Below are 18,553 nucleotides of genomic sequence, written 5' to 3'. Positions count from 1 at the left end.
GGTATCCCATAATAGACATTATCAACTGAAAACACATGTTTGAAAAACAAAATTATGTAGATGCAAGTGAACATAAAAGCTGTGAAACCAGAATTGCACATTTGCTTCTAATACGTCCTTTTGTGAAACTAGCACTTCTGGGGCCAAAGCAAAGATGCCACTTTCACTTTTCTCAGGAAGGGAAGGCAGCCAGTTCACAAGCCAGCGTAGTAACTGGCTCAAAGAAGGGTTGGGAGATGTGACTATAAAGGACAATTAAGAAGCATATATTTTTAAAGGTTTATTTTTCTTAGAAAGGCAGATTTACAGAAAGAAGGAGAGGCAGAAGGATCCTCCATTTACTGGTTCACTCCCCAAATGGCTATAATGGCCAGCCTGGAGCCTGGAGCCCCTCCAGGTCTCCCACGTGGGTGCAGAGTCCCAAGGCTTTGAGCCATTCTCCACTGCTTTCCCAGGCCACAAGCAGGAGCTGGATGGGAAGTGGAGTATATGGGACACAAACCAGCACCCATATGGGATGTCAGTGCTTGCAGGCAGAGGATTAGCCAATTGAGCCATTGTGATGGCTCCCAACATGTATATTAAGAGAAAAATCTCAAAATCAAAAAAAAAAAAAAATCAAACAAATTTGTAGCTGCTCTAAGATACAGCTGGGGAGAGACCAGGTGCTGGAGAGTGTTCCATTAAATGCCCAAATCTTAGGTTATGTGGATTGGATCTCAATTAGGCTCAAGGAGACACTCTGGACACCCACATCCCTTACCCGAGTGGATCGATATTTAGCACCAGTACTGCCATGGCAGACACCGGGAGCCAGCAAGTGACTGCCCAAGTTCTCCCACCCACGTGGGAGACCCGAGTGGAGTTCTGGACTCCCAGTGTCACCCGTGGTCAGGCAGAACACGCGGGACTTAGACAGTGTGAATTGGTAGCCAGCAGCTCTGTTTCTCAATAAACTTCAAAAGAAAAAAACAAATCCAGCGCCTGATGGGAAAGGGGCTGGTGGGGAGGAGCGTCCCCAACATGCGCAGACCAAAGGCACGCCTGGCCTTGATTCCTTCCTCACTTTTTCACTTCAACCCTCTTCTTCCATCTTTCCACGCCAGGTGATGAATCCAGCGGCTCGGGGAGCGGCAGCGGGTGCATGGATGACGTGTGTCCCACAGAGTTTGAGTTTGTCACCACGGAGGCCCCGGCAGCTGACCCCGACCGGAGGGAAGAGGACTCGGCGGCAGCCCAGCTCGGTCACTCCCTGCTCTCCTGGTCTCTGGTCGGCCTGGCCCTGGCAGTGCAGAGACTGTGCAGATAATCCTGGGTTTTTGGTCAGCTGAAACTGCATTTTAGCTCTCGGAATGGCCAACTCCTCTCTTTTGGTACACTCTTGGCCAATGGACCACGCCACACCAACTTCCCGTTTTCTATGAGAAGAGGGCAGTCCTGCCAGCTGCCTCCGTTTTTGTTTTCCCAAAGAATACCGGGTGCCAGACTGAACTGCCTCCTCTTTCCTTCAGCTGTCTGTGGGGACCCTGTTTATTCTAGAGAGAATTCTTACTCAAATCTTTCTTACCAGGAGGTTTTCTTACCTTCATTTGCTTTTATGCTGCAAAAGTAAAGGAATCTCACGTTGTGCGTGGGTTTTTTTTTTTCTTTTTTCACACTTAGAAATAAAGGTAGGAAGAAAAGAGATTTCCCTGTAAAATCAGGCCAAACCCCAAGACAACTGCATTTTCAACAAAGAAGCAAACAAGAAAGAAAACACAAAAGAACTTCAAAGCCATACGTCTGGCTTTGACAAGAACTCCCAGTGTAAGCTTTTCCGTGACAAATCAGGTTTACAAAATGCTTATGGGGAGCAAGCTTGAAACTTTTTAGAACTAGTGAAAATACACTGTTGTCTTGGAGGTGTTCATCTTGCACTCTAACCACATGATACCAAATTGATTTGGAGGTACTGATGTCAAAAGTCCATCTTGAATGAGAGCAAATCTAACTGATTCAGCACCTCTGTCTCACCCTGCCCAGTTCCAGTTTTCAGAAATGGCACCATGTTTCTTAATCCCCTCCATGTCTGACCATCGTATCCAATTGGCACAGATTTGTTTACCCCCTCACCTGCAGTTACCAGTGGACATGCCCATCAAGCCAACCTCCCCAAGGATCTCAACTGACAATAATCTCCAGCGATACAATCTCGGGTTTTGCCATAGCTTTGACATTAATGAGATTATCTCTGACCCCATGTTCATCCCCTCTCAGAATAAGGGTTTTTTTTTTAATTAATTGATAACCAATTCGATCCATAGGTGAGTCTTCATTTTAATTATTTGCTTTGTGTCAATTGGTTTCTGGACCATAAGGGCATTCACTTTCAAAAGAACTCACAATAAGAAAAAGCAAAACAAGAAAAAATATAAATATCTAGTATTGACATGGAGATTTCTTTCACTTTTTTAGTCTTAGTATGATCATCTATTTTTATATCTATATATATATATATATAAATCACAGATTTTAACTTCTTAATTCCAAGCTCAGGGTTGACACACCTTTGTAACAAAAACGTTTTGTCAACCAGCTCCTCTTGTTTTGTGCTGATCAGAGAAGGGAACCCTCCAATGATGTGTGAGCACTGAGAATCAAGAGAGAGAACTTTCTATGTACCTAACTGTCCAGTTACTCCAAGTTTGCCAGGGCACACCCTTTCCATGTGAGCATGCTTTGTCCTGGGTGCTCCAGAACATTCTGAGCTCATGGGACAAGCAATGGGCATGCAAAGACTTCACTGCTGATGGAATCTCTAAGCGTTATGAATGTGGCTCGTGAAAAACCATGGCTTATACATGCCACACCTTCAGCCTGCCTACCTTGCTGCCTGGCACTCGGAAAAATGGTCTAAACTCAAGGGGCCAATCTGCAGCCACGGCCTAACCTATCCCCAAGAATGCCAAAGCCAGGCCTTACGCTTCTCCTGGCAGAGAAGCAAAATAAACCAAACTGGGGCTTTGTGGATACAGCTGGCTAGCCACATGTTTCTTGGTTTTTATTATGCATCTGGCATATGGAGAAGTACTGTCTCAAGACACCACAGTATGCCAGACACATTTCAATTAGCTCATTGACAGTATTGACCTACAAATGGTATTTTTCGATTTCTGCTCCCATCAAAATTAAAATTAGCTATTGATTTAGTCATCACTCTTAAGTAGAACCCACGTGGCACCATAGTGTTAAGTGTATTTGAGCACTTTGGCAAAACAGAAAGTATTTACAAGCATCTATTGCTACTTTACGCCTAGCAAAATATGAAATGTAGAATTCTGAGAGACTTTTTGGCATCCATTCATTTAAACCTTTATGGAATTAACATTTACTCAAATCCAGCATTTATACACTTCAGGAAACCATCTATTTCACTGCCAAAATTGCACTTCCTGTCATCACTTACACATCTCTGAAGCACCAATCATCAGCATCACTCATTCCATGGCATGTTCAGAAATCAGTATTGTCTTTCTCCAATACCTAAGGTGCAATACAAATTAAATCAACTTTGATTTTTCCAGAATAGTTGAGTGATGACTTGCTTCTATGGTTTAAAACTTCAAGTCTTTCTCTGAAAAGATTTCTGCATTCTCTTCTATAACATGGATCAGGATGCCTTGTTTTTCCTATGCTTTCAGCCCGGAAGGATTTTGTGCATGTGTATGAATACACATTATGGTAATGAATATGAACCCCTTTTATACGCACTAAACACACAGATAATATATAAACACCTGCTTCATTTCTTTCAACACCTTCTTTATCAATAGTATTCCTACTGATGAGATGCAGTGATGTGGAGGAGCCAGGCAGAGCACTGAATTGCCTCTCAGTAAATGATGCCACATTGGTCACCCCTGCATGGATGTGGTACAAGTCACCAAGTTGTAGTTCCTGCTGTTTCTCATCACCCTACTATGTCAGGTGAATTTAACATAAGAGTTGCTTTGTCCCGGAAGGACTCAGCTTCATCGAATTAGCCCCTTTCCATTGAGTCTGGTGGCCCCTTCCTTACCTCCCTCCCCAGTCCCCAGCTGATTTTTCTTTCAGTGACAGAGGAAGCAGTGAGGCTGCGCGGTGAGGTCTCTGGTCTGCTCTCCTTGGCTCTGATGTCCCCTAGGTTCTGGAATCCCATCATAACTTCTGTTATGAGGAAGGAGGAATGGGCTCACTGGGATCAGACACTAAAAATCGGGGGTGATGCTCAGAACTGCAAACACTTAGCTTAATAAAGTGCCTCGATTTACATGTTCTTTAGTTATAATATGTATTTTTCTAACCGAATTACACGTCTGTAATTGGTGTATATGATGGTTTGTATATGTTACAACAAAAGCTAAGCAGAGGCTAATGTCTTCAGCAGAGAAGATGCACTGCACAATCACAAATGAGAGCTGTGCTTATGGTTCTGCATGGAAGAGCCGCCATGATAACCTTTTCTCGTTGTAATGAAAGCAATGTTGGGGGTTGGTGTCCTGATTGTAGCCATTACTGAACACCAACGCTAGAAATCGGACTCCATGGCAGAGATCCACCCAGAAAAGAGTTTGTCCCTCCTGTTTGAGATGTGAGGCAGAGGAAATACTATTTTGTCCATGCTATTATTCACCAACAAACAGAACTGATTATACAGGCAACTTCGTTAAATCAAGCACATGAAAGCTATCACTGGATGCAGAAACCAGATAATTAATCTGTATTCCCTGCTGCAGACATTAGCCAACTTTAACTCTTCTGCCATTACATACATGTTTTGGCTACAGGCTAAACACCAACTAAAGTCCCCAAGGAGGAATAAACTTGAGCAAATTTCTGAGATTTTTCTATTGCTTCTCTTTGCAAAGCTAATTAACAGGTGGTTTTGATGAAAGTACAAGGCTTAGCAAGTACAAAGCTTGCCTCATCCAAAATTTGAAGAAATTCAAACTCATTTCCATTTACTTATTATCGTTACAGACCTGACCTATAATTTTTAAAAGGGGGGGAGGGGGAAGAGGAAAGAAAGACGGTTTAGCTTTGCCAACAGAAGAGGAAAGAAGACCATAACTTAGAAATTTACAGTTTGTCTCTCCTTGGTAGGGCCAGTGTTTAGTTTTAGGCCAATTTACATGATTCGAGTATTGATTTGTACGCGTTCTGGAGACTTGCTATCTCATGGCTTGTGGCAGCACAGGCTCAGCTTAGCGTGGGGACATAAGGAACTTCTTTCAAAGTTGAGTGGCTAGCGGAACCCTTGACACTGTGCTGATGACACCTGGAGAGACACCTGAGGATGGCGTCATATTCAAGTCTCTGTGTGCATTGACAGCATCAATGTGTGCACCAATCAAACCTAAACTTTTATGTGACTGTCAAATGAATATTATTTGGGTTACGGTTTTTCATTTCTGATTTGGATAGAAAATTGCTATTAATCTTGTATTAAAATAGTTTTTAAAAATCTACCAGTGCCCTTTCTGCATTTTCTTAATCTTTGTTACAATCTAAAATTTTGGAACTTTTGACTTTTTTGCTTGAAACCCTTTAGAAATTACACATATACATATATATTCAATATATATATACAATATTTCTATACACACACATATATAATCTAGATTGAAATAGTGTCATTTACCAAAGTATACCCAGCATTTGAAATTGCAAACTTTTGTAACTTTGAAATATTTATAGCATCCCAAATATCTACATAAAACACCAGATGTTTCTTCTTTTATATTGTTTCTTTTGCACCCCAAAAAAAATCAGTGTATTGAGAACTGACATCAATATTTTACTAATGAGGTCCAAAAACTTAGGTTACATGTGAGAAGATGAAACGTTGTACTCTCAAGTATCCTACATGCTGTATATTCTGCTGCAGATCCACTGAGCATTTCTCGAACTCCTTCCCTGTGCTAATCCTACACAAGGTGCCCACTGGTTGTCAAGAACCACAGCTGAACATGATTTATTCTTCAATGCACCTGATCGTAATTACTGAACACACCCATACATCACTAACTCCAAGAATCCACTTAAATAAAAGAACTCATGTAAAGGGAACAAGAGGCCAGCATTCATGAGCAGGTGGTTGGCATAGCAGTCAAACTGCCAAATGGGACTCCCGCATTCTATATAGGAAAATAGGTTCAAGTCTAAGCTTTCCTGCCTCATCCGGCCTCACACTAAGGTAGACGCTAAGAGGCAATGGTGATGCCTTCATTAGCTGGGTTCCTGCCACTCACGCAGAAATCCTAGGAAAGTCATTGACGCCCAGACTCAACCCATGCCAGCTGCATACATTTGCAGAGTGAATCACTGCACAGATAGACATACGCTCCTGCCTGTGAAACAGATAAAGTTTTTCAAGATCTGATGTTCATTTGGAATGCAGAGTTAGAGAGGAGAAGTGATGAAGAGAAAGAAATCTTCCATATGCTGGTTCACTTCCCAAATAGACTCCAGAGCCAGAGCTGGGCCCGTGTGAAGCCAGGAGCCAGCAGCTACTTCTGCGTCTCCCATGTGGGTATAGAGTCCCAAGGTCTTGAACCATTCTTGGATGGTTTCCCAGGTTAAGTAGGGAACTGGATCAAAAACGGAGCAGCCAAAACTCACACCAATGCCCATGTGGGATGCTGGCACTACAGGAGGAAACTCAGCCTACTATGCCACACAGCCAGTCCCAAGATAAATGATTTTTAAAATACAGAAAACACTGGGCCCGGCGCGGTGGCGCAAGTGGTTAAGGTCCCCACCTTGAACACCCAGGATCCCATATGCGCGCCGGTTCTATCCCGGTAGCCCCGCTTCCCTTCCAGCTCCCTGCCTGTGGCCCGGGAAAGCAGTCGAGGACAGTCCAAGGCTTTGGGACCCTGCACCCGCGTGGGAGACCCGGAAGAGGCTCCTGGCTTCGGATCGGCATAGTATCGGCCCGTTGCGCTCACTTGGGGAGTGAATCATCGGACGGAAGATCTTCCACTCTGTCTCTCCTCTCTGTATATCCGCCTTTCCAATAAACAAAATAATAAAAATAAATCTTAAAAAAATACAGAAAACACTTGTAAAAAAGTTACTATTTGCTATTTTTTATGTTTACTAGTAAAACCGATTTCTATAAGACAAAGAACTTTAGGATAATTCCATCCACAAAATTGGAACATAAGAAATATATTTGGAACTAAAGTGAAGTCAATTTATTGGGAAGGAAAAAAAATCCAAATGGTTTTGGAAAACTAAGTGGACCCACAAAGAGATACTTTTATCTGTCAGCAGCAGTATTTATATCACAATTTACTCTAATATTTAAAATATACACACAAATATGTATATAAAAAAAATCACTTCTAAATACACTTAAGTTGTAAAATGCCGGTAAGTGCAGATGAACTAAACTTTGTAGCTTGACAACCAGAGAAACAGAGCCCCAAGTTTAAGTCTCAGTGAACAGTCATTCACAATTGGCTTAGTGCAGATACATTTTGATTCCACAGATATATTAATTTACTGATATAAACGTGGGTCCAAATACATTTTGTTAGCTCATGAATGAACTCCACAGTCAAACCAGGAGGAATCAGCAACTTGCCTTTGTAGCCTCCATGTAAAATTCATGCTTTTATGTAACATCTAGTGTAAGACAGAGCAAGAAAAGAGAGGCTTTATCTCATGGGGAGCTCAAGTTTGGAAGGAAACTGGACTCCCCCAAAAAAAGAAGAAGAACAGGAAGAATACCTACCTTGAATAAAGCTAACTTTTCTTTCATCAAAACAAGCATCTATGGATTTTTACAAAATAAAAAAAAATAACAACTCCCCAACTACCCATTCTTTCAAAGGATACTTATGAGCAACTATCTAATGCCAGGCAACATTAAGCAAGCAAGGCCAAGACGTCACAATATTTCTGTTCTCAGAGAGGCCAAGCAACACATCAGTGAGGGAGTGAATGAGATGACTCGGCAATTGGGAGGCGCCATGAAGGAAATGAAATCACAAAGGAAGTGAGGGCTGGAGAGATGCTCTCCAACACACTGTTGATCCAAGAGCCTTCTTGAGCGGTAACTGAATCCTGACCTGACAACAGAAGAGGACCTTGAGCAGATCTGGATGCAGATTTGCATGCAGAAAAAAAAGCAAACGCAAGGACCTCAGACCAGGGATGCTCTCAGGACCTCAGGAGCCTGGAAGCCGGAGAGTTAGTTGAGTAATGGGAGATGGCTAATGAGCTAAATCGGACAGGCACATGCATCTTACTTACCAAAGCTAAGGTCATTTCCACCTGCTGAGGCCAGAGATCTCGTGGGATATACCCTCTTCTCCCAGCAGCCATGCTGATGGTACTTACAAGCACCCTAAAGCATAGTTTAACCAGGAATTTTATGATCTCCATGTATTTGTAGGTTATATAATAAATAACAATTTTTAGGTGTAAGAATAACAGTGTCCTTTTATAAATGAGACAGTAAGAATCCTTAATTTGCCCAATCACTTTAAAGGAGGCTGTGACCATTCTCTGGGAACAAATCAGAAAACTTCATGTCTACAGGAATGACTTTAGCTTTGGTTTTATCAAAAACTCAACTAAGTAGAAGTATTCTGAGATCAGCACAAAGTGTGAGAATGGGAATCCACAGGTTTTGATTTTTATTCCCAGGGGAAATGCCATCTAACTGTTCTCTACCTGAAATTGTTTCAAAGTTCAGCTGAACAACTGGTTCTGCATTCTTGTATACCACTGAACTTGGAACCAATGTGAATCAAAGTGAGATGCCCAAAGCTGCTTTCCTCTTACTGATCAAGGGAGTCTGGAAATGACATTCACAGAAAAGTGGTTATCTATATAACTTCCCCTAACTCTTTCCAGACATCATCCTTGTCTATAATTTATCCATTCTGATGTTCAAGTTGACCCAAAATATAAAGTTCCTATGCTTGAAAAGTGAGATGTCCCCACCTCCTGCGAAAGCCAAAGATATTCTCCCCAATGGCTTTATTAAACATGTGTTGGTGTCACAGGAACGATTTATCGGCCTTTGCTTATATGAAATGTGGCATGAGAATTTGCCTGTGAAGACGGTTGATAAGCCAATGATAAGCCTGAGTTCTTGGTGGGTGCTTCTTTTGAGGTGTGAGGGTGTTTTTTTGCTTATGGTTGGGTTTCTTATTTGTTTGCATTTTTAAATCAAAGAGAACATTTCACATTGTCAGACAGAATAAGCAAGAACAAATGACAAACAAAATGATTTTTCCTAAGAAAGAAGAAAAATAATATCTCTACATCAGAAAAACTCTCCATCTGCAGACACCGAGGTTCCTTGCCCACCTATGCCTCACAAACAAGGAGGGGGTGATGCAGAACCGCACAGGACCGCTTGAGCTCAAGACAAACAACAGAAATCCATGGAAACACATGATACACTTCCTGAACTCCTCGCCCCTTTCTCAACATCTTCTGTTACAGGCTCAGAGGGAAGACTCCTTATGAACAAACATAAAATAATGTCACTTCATTAAAAAAAAAAAAGAAAGGTTTACAGGTGACTATTTGGCCCAGTGTCAAAGCAATTGATTGGGACCCCTCCTCCTCCACCGGCATGCCTGGTCCAAGCCCCTGCTCTGCCCCAAGCCCAGCTTCCTGCCAAGTCATGCCCTGCGAGGCAGCAGGTGGCAGCTCACTTGGCTGGGTTCCCACCACCTCTGTGCAAACCTGGATGTGGTCCCAGCCTCTGGTTGCAGCAATTCACCAAGTAAACCAGGGAAGGAGTTTCCTTCTGCCTCTTTCCTTTCCCTCCCCCATAAATACTTTTTTAAAATCACCTTTAAAAAAAATGATGGCATACTTTATAAATATACTTTTCTACTCACTAAGTACAAATGAGAAGTCCCAAATTGTCCAAGACAAATGCCATTAGGCGCATTGTCCCAGAGTAGCTATCAATGCCATAGCTCCCACCCTCCACAGTATCTGTAGTCTGAATGCTAAATTATATGGCTACTCTAAGTATAAATAATGGCTATTCTCAGGATCAATTTACACTCAAATGTATATAGCAGACATGTTATAATTTTTCAAAATAGCCACTGAGCTAAGGAGACCTAGAATAATATTATTCACTACCAATGTTCCTATTTAAATATACCCTATTTTTTGTATTGGAAGACATACTAGTCAGAATCCAGAATCTCAAAATAATGCTGATGCTGTTAGACTTGCCCTAAAATTCCCAGCTCACAAATGCCCAGCTCTCAATACCAGCCTGAAAAAGAACCACACTTGGAACTTGACCCCAGGTGATTGACCCCTTCTGCTGTTGAGCAATTTTGCTGGATATGTCAGTGAATGAAACCATTGACAATTGGTGCTGCCTCAAAAGTTGTACTTTGGTTCCATTTACTATTGCTGAAGAGATGCAATTTGAGACTTATTTTGTTCCATTTGCTAATCCCTACAGCCCCAGAAGAAATATATATGTTTTCTTTCATTTTTCTGAATGACGTGTGTGATGACTATCTTGACTCTTGTTGCTGGATTAGCCTTGTATACAGGAGGCCACATGTGTTTTGCCTCACCTAGCATACAGTGCTATCAATTAATTCCCTCTGTACTAAGTTAATGCTATTCCATTCTGTCTCATTTGAATGAGGAGACCAGAAAGCAACGAAGTAACAGTATGAAATTGTCACAGGGTTAATGATGAATCCATTCCAATTTGCCAAAAGCTATTTCCCAATTTTACACATTCAGGCAGTGCTTTTAATGTACTACTTCACACCTTTCACCAACATATTTCTACATTAAATTCATAAAACCATTGTGACATTCCATTTAACATCTGGGAGAATATGTTCCAAAGAAAAGAAAGTATAATATAAAAATTGTCACTTGCTAGGCCTGGTGTGGTGGCCCACTGGCCAAAGTCCCTGCCTTGCATGTGCCAGTTCATGTCCCAGCTGCTCCACTTCCCAGCCAGCTCCCTGCTTGTGGCCTGAGAAAGCAGTTGAGAACAGCCCAAAGCCTTGGGATCCTGCACTCATGTGGGAGACGCAGAAGTTGTTCCTGGCTCCTGGCTTCATATTGGCTCAGCTCAGACTGTTGTAGCCTCTTGGGGAGTGAATCAGCAGATGGAAGATCTACCTTTGTCTCTCCTTCTCTCTGTAAATCTGACTTTCCAATAAAAAATACTTTTCTAAAATAGTGTCACCTGCTACACTCATGTTATAAAAAGATACTCTTAGATTGATGACCAACGACAGAAAGCAAATTACTTTTTAATTAAGCCACTCAGCCACTCAGGATGCTTCAAGATTGCTTTTGCAAAATTATCTTTTCCTAAAGATATTTTTAAGAACTGGCTGTGCACAAATATGTACACTTAGATTATACAGAATAAAGCTGAAGGTTTCTATTGAAATTTAAAATATTACTTAAGAGTCATAGAAATCTAGTAATAAATTTAAATTCTATTCATATGTTTATTTGATGAAGACATATTCTTTCTCCTAAAGTCAAAAATAGCAACGCTACTGAAAATATTGACAAAAACAACAATAATAGCAATACCTAGAATTTTACTGTTTTTTTCCATATATTAATTCAACTCACTTTTAAAATACTCTTGAAAAGAAAAACAGAAGCTGCGATCAGTGTCCCAAATAGATAGGATTTGGAGATAGACACATAAGAGAGTTAAGTGACTGGCTCAAGGTTCCACCTAATTAAAAATCAGCAGGTGGAAAAATCTTGAAGTCACCAGAGCTGGATATACAACACGACTTCTGAATGAATGAATGCTGAACATAAGCCCTGCTGTGCCCAACGTAAGTGAAGAGAGATGCTCCCTTCTGCAAGCAATGATCTAATGTAGGTTTCATGGCAGGTAAAGTGCATGAAAAATAGTCTTGTGATCATCTCATTTCCATATATGCTCTACTCTGCCAAGATTTTTAAAACTCGTGTTTCCTGTGCGTGCCCCAGGGTCTGGGGAGAATCCACAGCTCCAGGAGGATACGCTCAAAGCCATATGCAGATGCACATAAATATATATATACATGGATTAGAGTCATGCATCAAATCGAGACCTGCGCCCACTCTGCACCAAAGAAGCAAACAAGGCAAATACATGGACTGGCAAAGCTCTCCTCAACCACACCAAAACAAACCATGGTGGCCATGTGCTGACCATGCCTAAGACACCTCTACCCTTCTGACTGAATTCTAGCTTTGTAATCATACTCTTCCTGCTTACGCCCCTGTGTGTCACTCCATGCTCCAGAGTTCTGCCAGCAAGTACCTCCCAGCTCCTGAATGAGCCTCTTCACAATTCTTTGCTTCCCCATTGCCGATGGGACTTAGTCTGGGGGAAAAGGCAAGGAGAGCGGGCACGTGATGTCTCAGGGTCAGCTAGAAGGTGGTGTTTGACAATCCCGCCACACTCTCAGGGAGAGCCTCGCCCTATTTGCCTTCCACTTGGTCCTAAGCCTTTATGAACACACTACAGAATGTGGCCTTTTCCAAAGCCATAGTCATTAAAGTAAATACCATTTCTCCCCAGAAGTCTCCCTTTAGCTGCTGTGTTCCTCGTGCTTGTTTAGCTCATGGCATTTCGTGCCAAATATTTTAGAGACAGAGTTCGGAAACCACCAAGCAGCTAGCCGGTGCAAGGTGCTGTGCGCATCCATCAGGGGAAGCAGACAGACGCAGGGTGCTGAGCTCTATTTGCTTTACATTCATTAGCGTTTCTTGCTGAGCCTGGCTTTTCCGCAGATACCCAACACGGGGCTGACTAATGACTCCCTGTTAACACCAACTCATGTCAGTGATTACGCATCTTGGGAAAGTACTTAATAAATACTATTAAAAGATTTTGCTTCACAGCGATGGCAATCATACCAGATGTGATATTGTGTGAGTAGACAAAGGCAATCCTGAAAAGCTTTCAAGGTAGCATTTAAAAAGCAATCCTTTGTTAGGTTGCCTAGCAAGATGCCCCATAAGCACTTAGGACACAGAAGAGGTTTGAGTTCAGAGAAAGAATGCATTACCAGATGGAGATGGTAATTACCCTCTCCCCAAACACAGACTATATTTCCTCTGCCTTTTGCCTACCACGTTGACAATGCAGTATCTGGCTTTTCTGCTGGAGCTCGCCTCTGCATTTTTCCTGCTGTTACACACGCATAGATTAATGAATGAGTGATTTTTATTAACAGCATAAGGCAAGAATATTTCAGTCACACCGTTACACCTACTGCCTGATATAGATCATAAAGGACAAGAATAAAATTTAATTTGCAATAACTCTCCCAAGCTGGAGCTCTAGTTGCCCAGGAGTTTTTTGTCAGAGTATCTCAGCTTTTCATTAAGTTGTCAGACGCTGCATTCTTTTCAACGCCGGCGAAAGCAGCTTGGGAACCCGAAGAGCTCCAAGAAAGGCATTCTCGTCCTCTTCAAGTTGCTAGAAAGACTCTTTAGCATCTGTCAAAATATTGCTTCCTTCTAATCTACCTAAAACTAATAGGGAGAGAATGTGGAGATGTTTCCTAATTAAGCAATAAGAAATGGTGAGGGGTGGGGGTGCTGATGCAACCACAGTTGCAAAACCTGAAAACAGTAAAAGAGGAAAGGACCCCCACAACCTTGTGCTTCTGGCTTCCCTCTTCCTGCAGCTTTCTGCCACCACTGAGAAGCACCTGATTTCAAAATAAGAAGATCCAAGTGTGGAAAAGCCCAACTTCAAGGGAATGTCAAGGATGGAATGCAGGAAAATGAATAAAAACAAACAGCTGATGTCCCTCTTTGGTCTATAAAAGAGAGAAAGGATTCAGGCATGGGGCAGTCCCAGGAGAGGTGGGCTCTCCCTTCTGTCCTGAGCTGCGTCCTTGACCGAGCAAGTGCTTCGGGCATGAGAAGTGCTAGGCGTGTGGCCGCGGAAATACGGCAGCTGTGGCGAGGAGCAGGCGCTGACCCCACCTGAAGTTCCTGCGCAATTGCAACAGGCTCGTTCAGCACACAGCTGCCGCGCAAAACAGGTCTGAGGGCGGAGAGCCCTTCCTCCACGCCAGACTGCCTCCCTGTACATGCGAGCACCTCAATCCCTCACCTGCACTCCAGTTCTCCTTTTCAAAGCAGAACTGAAGTCTCTGTAAACTCCTTACTAACAAATCATGCTAACGAAACAAACCTCTCGCTGACATAGCCCATCCCTGCAAGCCGCTGTTCCCCCGCCATGCTGTTAAACCTCAGTGTAGAACAGCATTTTACATTGCCCAACATAACTTCTCACCTAACCCTATCAAACGATTGGTCAACAACAGGTATAATCACAACAATAAAAAACAAATTTCTTATCTGCTCTGTCATTGTTAATTTCATCCAAAGCAGATAAGAATATAGGACCTCAAAATACGCCACTTTGGAATAAGGATTATTTTGAGCCAAAGACAAGTGAGAAATAGCAGATGTAAGAGCAAACCTCTGTTTTCCCCTTTCTGCCTCCACAGGACATAAACTTCCCCGCTAAAGATCACACGCCTTTCCACTTGCAGGTGCGTCCCCTCTCCCCCTAAAACAGCCTCCTCTGTCCTGCAACTGCCAGTCACCCTCCCACAGCCCGCCCACCTGCGGGTTCAGCCCCACCTTCATCCAGTTCCTTCTCCAAGTTTTATCACCATTTTAGGATGCTAGAAAAGCTCCCAATTCTATCCATTGCTTTTAGTATGAATGCGCCATTCTGTTCACCCTGTTAACCTTGCGTAGTGTCATTTGTAGGACCCAGTCACAAAATTCAACAGAGCAGAAGAGAACTAGCCTCCTTCCTCACACATTCTTTTAAAAATTACATGGAATAAGAGCATTCTGTTTACCTGTTCTTTTTCATTTCTGATGACCTGAAACACTGTATTAAATATATTCTGGTATATCCACACATACATACAACTCTGTGCGTGTATCAGCATGTATGATTAAATATTAGATGTGGGGTGATTCAAGATGGCTGAATAGGAAAAAGACATGCTGATTTTGACCATGGGAAGATAACAAAAGGAATGGAGAGGTACTGCATTCCTAGGACACAGCTGGAGAGAAATCTATAGTGGAAACTGTACAAAAGGAAAAAAAAACAACAAAAAGACATGTGGAGCAGGGGGGGGATGACAGTCATACAGCCTTGAATGGGACACTACCAAGGACTCCCCTAGGCAGGGACTAGAGATGCTGTGTTCCTGGAGTTAGGAGAGAAGACTGGCAGCGTGTGTCGACCCATGGTGACACTGCCTGAGGAAGGACCCCACTGACTTTGAGTCTGGCCTGGAGCGTTAGTAGGCTCAGGGTGCCCACCTAACCCTGGGAAGATGAAGCACATCTGCCCGCAGGTGGAATGCCTGTGACTAGCAGGGAGCAGGCTGCATGTCAACAAGGATGCTGCAGCCTGCACCGCTGCAGGATTTTATCAGAGGGATAATCCATGGTCCCTACTGACTTTGGGTCCCGGTTGGGGGGAGGGCTCGAGCGTGCCCACTCAGGCCTTTGAAGCACTCTCTGCCCTTCACTTTAACAAAGTGTCTGCATCTGACTTGCCAAGGCAGAGCACCAACCAATGTCTATCGGATGGACAAACAGGATTACTTCAGGCTAAGAAGCATTTACGTTACAGTGGAAACTGTGGACAAGGTGAAGAGGCAACTGACAGAATGAAAGGCAAACTACCCAACTGATAAGGGATCGCTAGGCATGATCCACAAAGAGCTGAAGGAACTTCGTAACATATTCAGCCCAGTTAAGAACCAGGCAAAGGACATGAACAGGCATTTTTTGAAAGATGAAATCCCAATAGCCAACAGACACATGAAAAAAAATGCTCCTGATCGCTAGCCATCAATTAAAAAAAAAAAAAAAACACACTAAGACTTCATCACATTCCAGTTAGAACGGCTATTATCCAAAAATCAAAAAAGTAACAAATACTGGCAAAAATGTGGCAGAAAGGTGCCCTAATTCACTGTTAGCAGAAATGCAAAGTACAGCCATTATGAAAGACAAAGAGATTCCTCAGAAATCTGAAAACAAATCTACAATACAACCCAGCTACTCCAGCCACTCCTCTTCCAGGATTTACCCAAAGGAAATGAAATCATACGAAAAAGGTATATGAACCCACCCCCTATGCTTATTGCACCACAGTTAACAATAATGGGATCCACCCAGATGTCCATAAACTGAAGATTAGATAAACAAAGTGTGGTATCTGTACCCTGTGGAATGCTGCTCAACCATAAAAACGTACAAAATCCTGTCTTCTACAACAAAGTGGATGTAACTGGAAACCATAAAGCTGATGAAGAAAGCCAGTGCCAAAAGACAAATATCATGTATTTCCATAGTTAATATAGAATATTTTAAAAAGCATAGGAAGGAAATGGAAGCTTGTGATTGGATTGTTCTTGGCCTTGGTTTATATTCCTGAGGAACTGTGGTCTTTCTACTATTTACTTGTTATTATGGTTAGTGTTGCTTTCAGCCTGAGATTATGTAGTGGATTGAAATGAAGGAAAAAACACAAAGAAAGGAAGGAGGGGAACTGAGTAAGGGAGAGAACGAGGAAAGCAAATATTGTTAACTTCTTGGAACTGTACCTATAAAATCTGTTCTCCTTTTGCTAATAAGTCTTTAAAAATAAAATATCAGCATTAATATAAAATATAAGCATTATAAATTGGGACCACCATTAGGGGACAGCAGGTTCAGCTGCTGTTTGCTGCAGCAGCAGCATCCCATATGAGAGCAATTCATACCCCAGCTGCTCCATTTCCCATCCAGCTCCCAGTAGATGTGAGGAACATGGCCCAGGTACCTGGGTCCCTGCCAACCACGTAAGAGACCCAGACGGAGTTCTTGTTCCAGGTTTCTGCTTGACCCAGTCCTGGCTTTCACAGCCACTCATGGAGAGAAACACATACTCTCACACTGTGTGTCTGTGTGTGTGTGTGCTGCTGTACAACTCTGCTTTTGTGTAAATAAAATCTCTAAAAACAAAATAGCATGAAACTTCTGTTTTTGTGCTTTCTTCACCGTGTAATTGCTCCTCATTATTCTTCGGTTCTATAACATCAAGATTTATTTGTAATCTCCACACCGATATAGAAGGTGCTTTTAACATCACTTTCCATGCACACAACCCAGCAGAAGTTCAAGGCGTTGCTCTGCCTCTTTGTTCCCATGCTTGCCCTAAACAAATGTCCTTTTCATGGCTTAAATAGTTTCTTTCAGATTTTCACATTTTTTCTTGTTGTTGCTCTTGCTGTTTAAGAGGGCCCCAAAGTATAATGCTGCAGGTCGGTCCTGGTGTTCCTAACGCGAAGGTATTTGTGATGTCGCTTACAGAGAAGCATGGATTATATAAACTTCCATTATGCATGCTTTGGGGTTCTTGGCGGGGAATCCAACATGAATACATCAGTGTATAAAGCATCTCTAAATAGAAACGCAACTAAGATGTAAATATATGCTGATTAGTTGATGAAATAGCAAGGCCTGGGTTGGGCGGGTTAGGCTGGTGCTCGGGATGCCTGCAGCCCATGCTGCAGTGCCTGGAACTGAGCCTCAGCTCCGCTTCTAATCTGCAGCCCCACCAGTGCATGGCCCAGGAGGCAGGTAGTGATGGCACCCCAGGGAGAGACACAGATGGAGTCCCAGTGTTGTGGCCCAGCCTTGGCCCCTGCCTCCTTTGTCCTATGACCTGAGGCTTGCAGGAACCTAGCTCTGTGTTTGCCCTGGGAACAATGATTCAGTATTTGCTAATTCAATACAGACTGTGACTTTATAGATCATAGCTGCCATGAATAATGAGAATCAACTCTCTCATCAAAATTGTTTATATTATATTTTCCCCTACTCAGCAGACTGTAACCAAAACTGACAACGGTTGCAATGAACTGGAAGTTAAATCAGGTCTATGTGAAAGCAGCCGCCTTTGCTGGTCTATTTTTCATCATAGGTTACAGGCTTTTTGCAGCCTTTGAATCCCAACCAGAACTGGACTCCCCACGGTGATCTTGCACTCCTGCTTGTGACCCCGTCATGGTAACAGACAGGGCTGCCTGAGCACGGAGGAGCCTGGCCTGTAGGTTCTCAGAGTTGTGAACCTGCTGGCCACCTTGTGCTGCCCATCTATTCACGCTAAGGAATAAGGCAGCTCTGGGAGCTATTCTAGTCTTTTCTTGGCCTGGGGAATATCACATACTCCTTTGTAGATGCAAGAGAATTCCATTTCTACATCTGTCTCAGTTTTGCACACCAGAAGGACAAGGTGACTTCCCAGGGCAGTGGGAAAATAAAAATGCGCAGTGTCTCGTTCCAAACACAGGCACAGCTACAGGCAGAATAGCACAGACATTTTCTTTCTTTCATTCTTCCATGATCTTTCTCAAATTGACAAGTTGATTTTGTTCTTTGCAGGTTTTCTAAGTAAAAAGTGCCTTTGACCTGATACAGTCCCAGCATTGTTACCACTGGGCAGTGAATCAGCAAATCA

At 42.7% G+C, this 18,553-nt stretch overlaps 1 protein-coding gene across 2 annotated transcripts in view; it reads left to right on the top strand.

Moving 5' to 3' along the window:
* GPC6 (glypican 6) overlaps positions 1 to 1,629 on the top strand; it is a 996,155-nt gene extending 994,526 nt beyond the window's left edge. For both annotated transcript variants that reach the window (XM_040991023.1, XM_040991022.1), the window contains one exon: positions 1,107 to 1,629. In XM_040991023.1, coding sequence (XP_040846957.1) covers positions 1,107 to 1,309 — 203 coding nt within the window. In that variant the 3' untranslated portion in view covers positions 1,310 to 1,629. The remainder of the gene's footprint in view (positions 1 to 1,106) is intronic.
* The last annotated feature ends 16,924 nt before the right edge of the window (positions 1,630 to 18,553 follow it).

Source organism: Ochotona curzoniae, unplaced genomic scaffold (assembly GCF_017591425.1).
Source record: "Ochotona curzoniae isolate NIBS_2020 unplaced genomic scaffold, NIBS_Ocur_1.0 contig_64, whole genome shotgun sequence".
NCBI classification, from domain to species: Eukaryota; Metazoa; Chordata; class Mammalia; order Lagomorpha; family Ochotonidae; genus Ochotona; species Ochotona curzoniae.
Note: the sequence above shows the minus strand (reverse complement) of the source record. Positions and strands in the feature narration are given on the sequence as shown.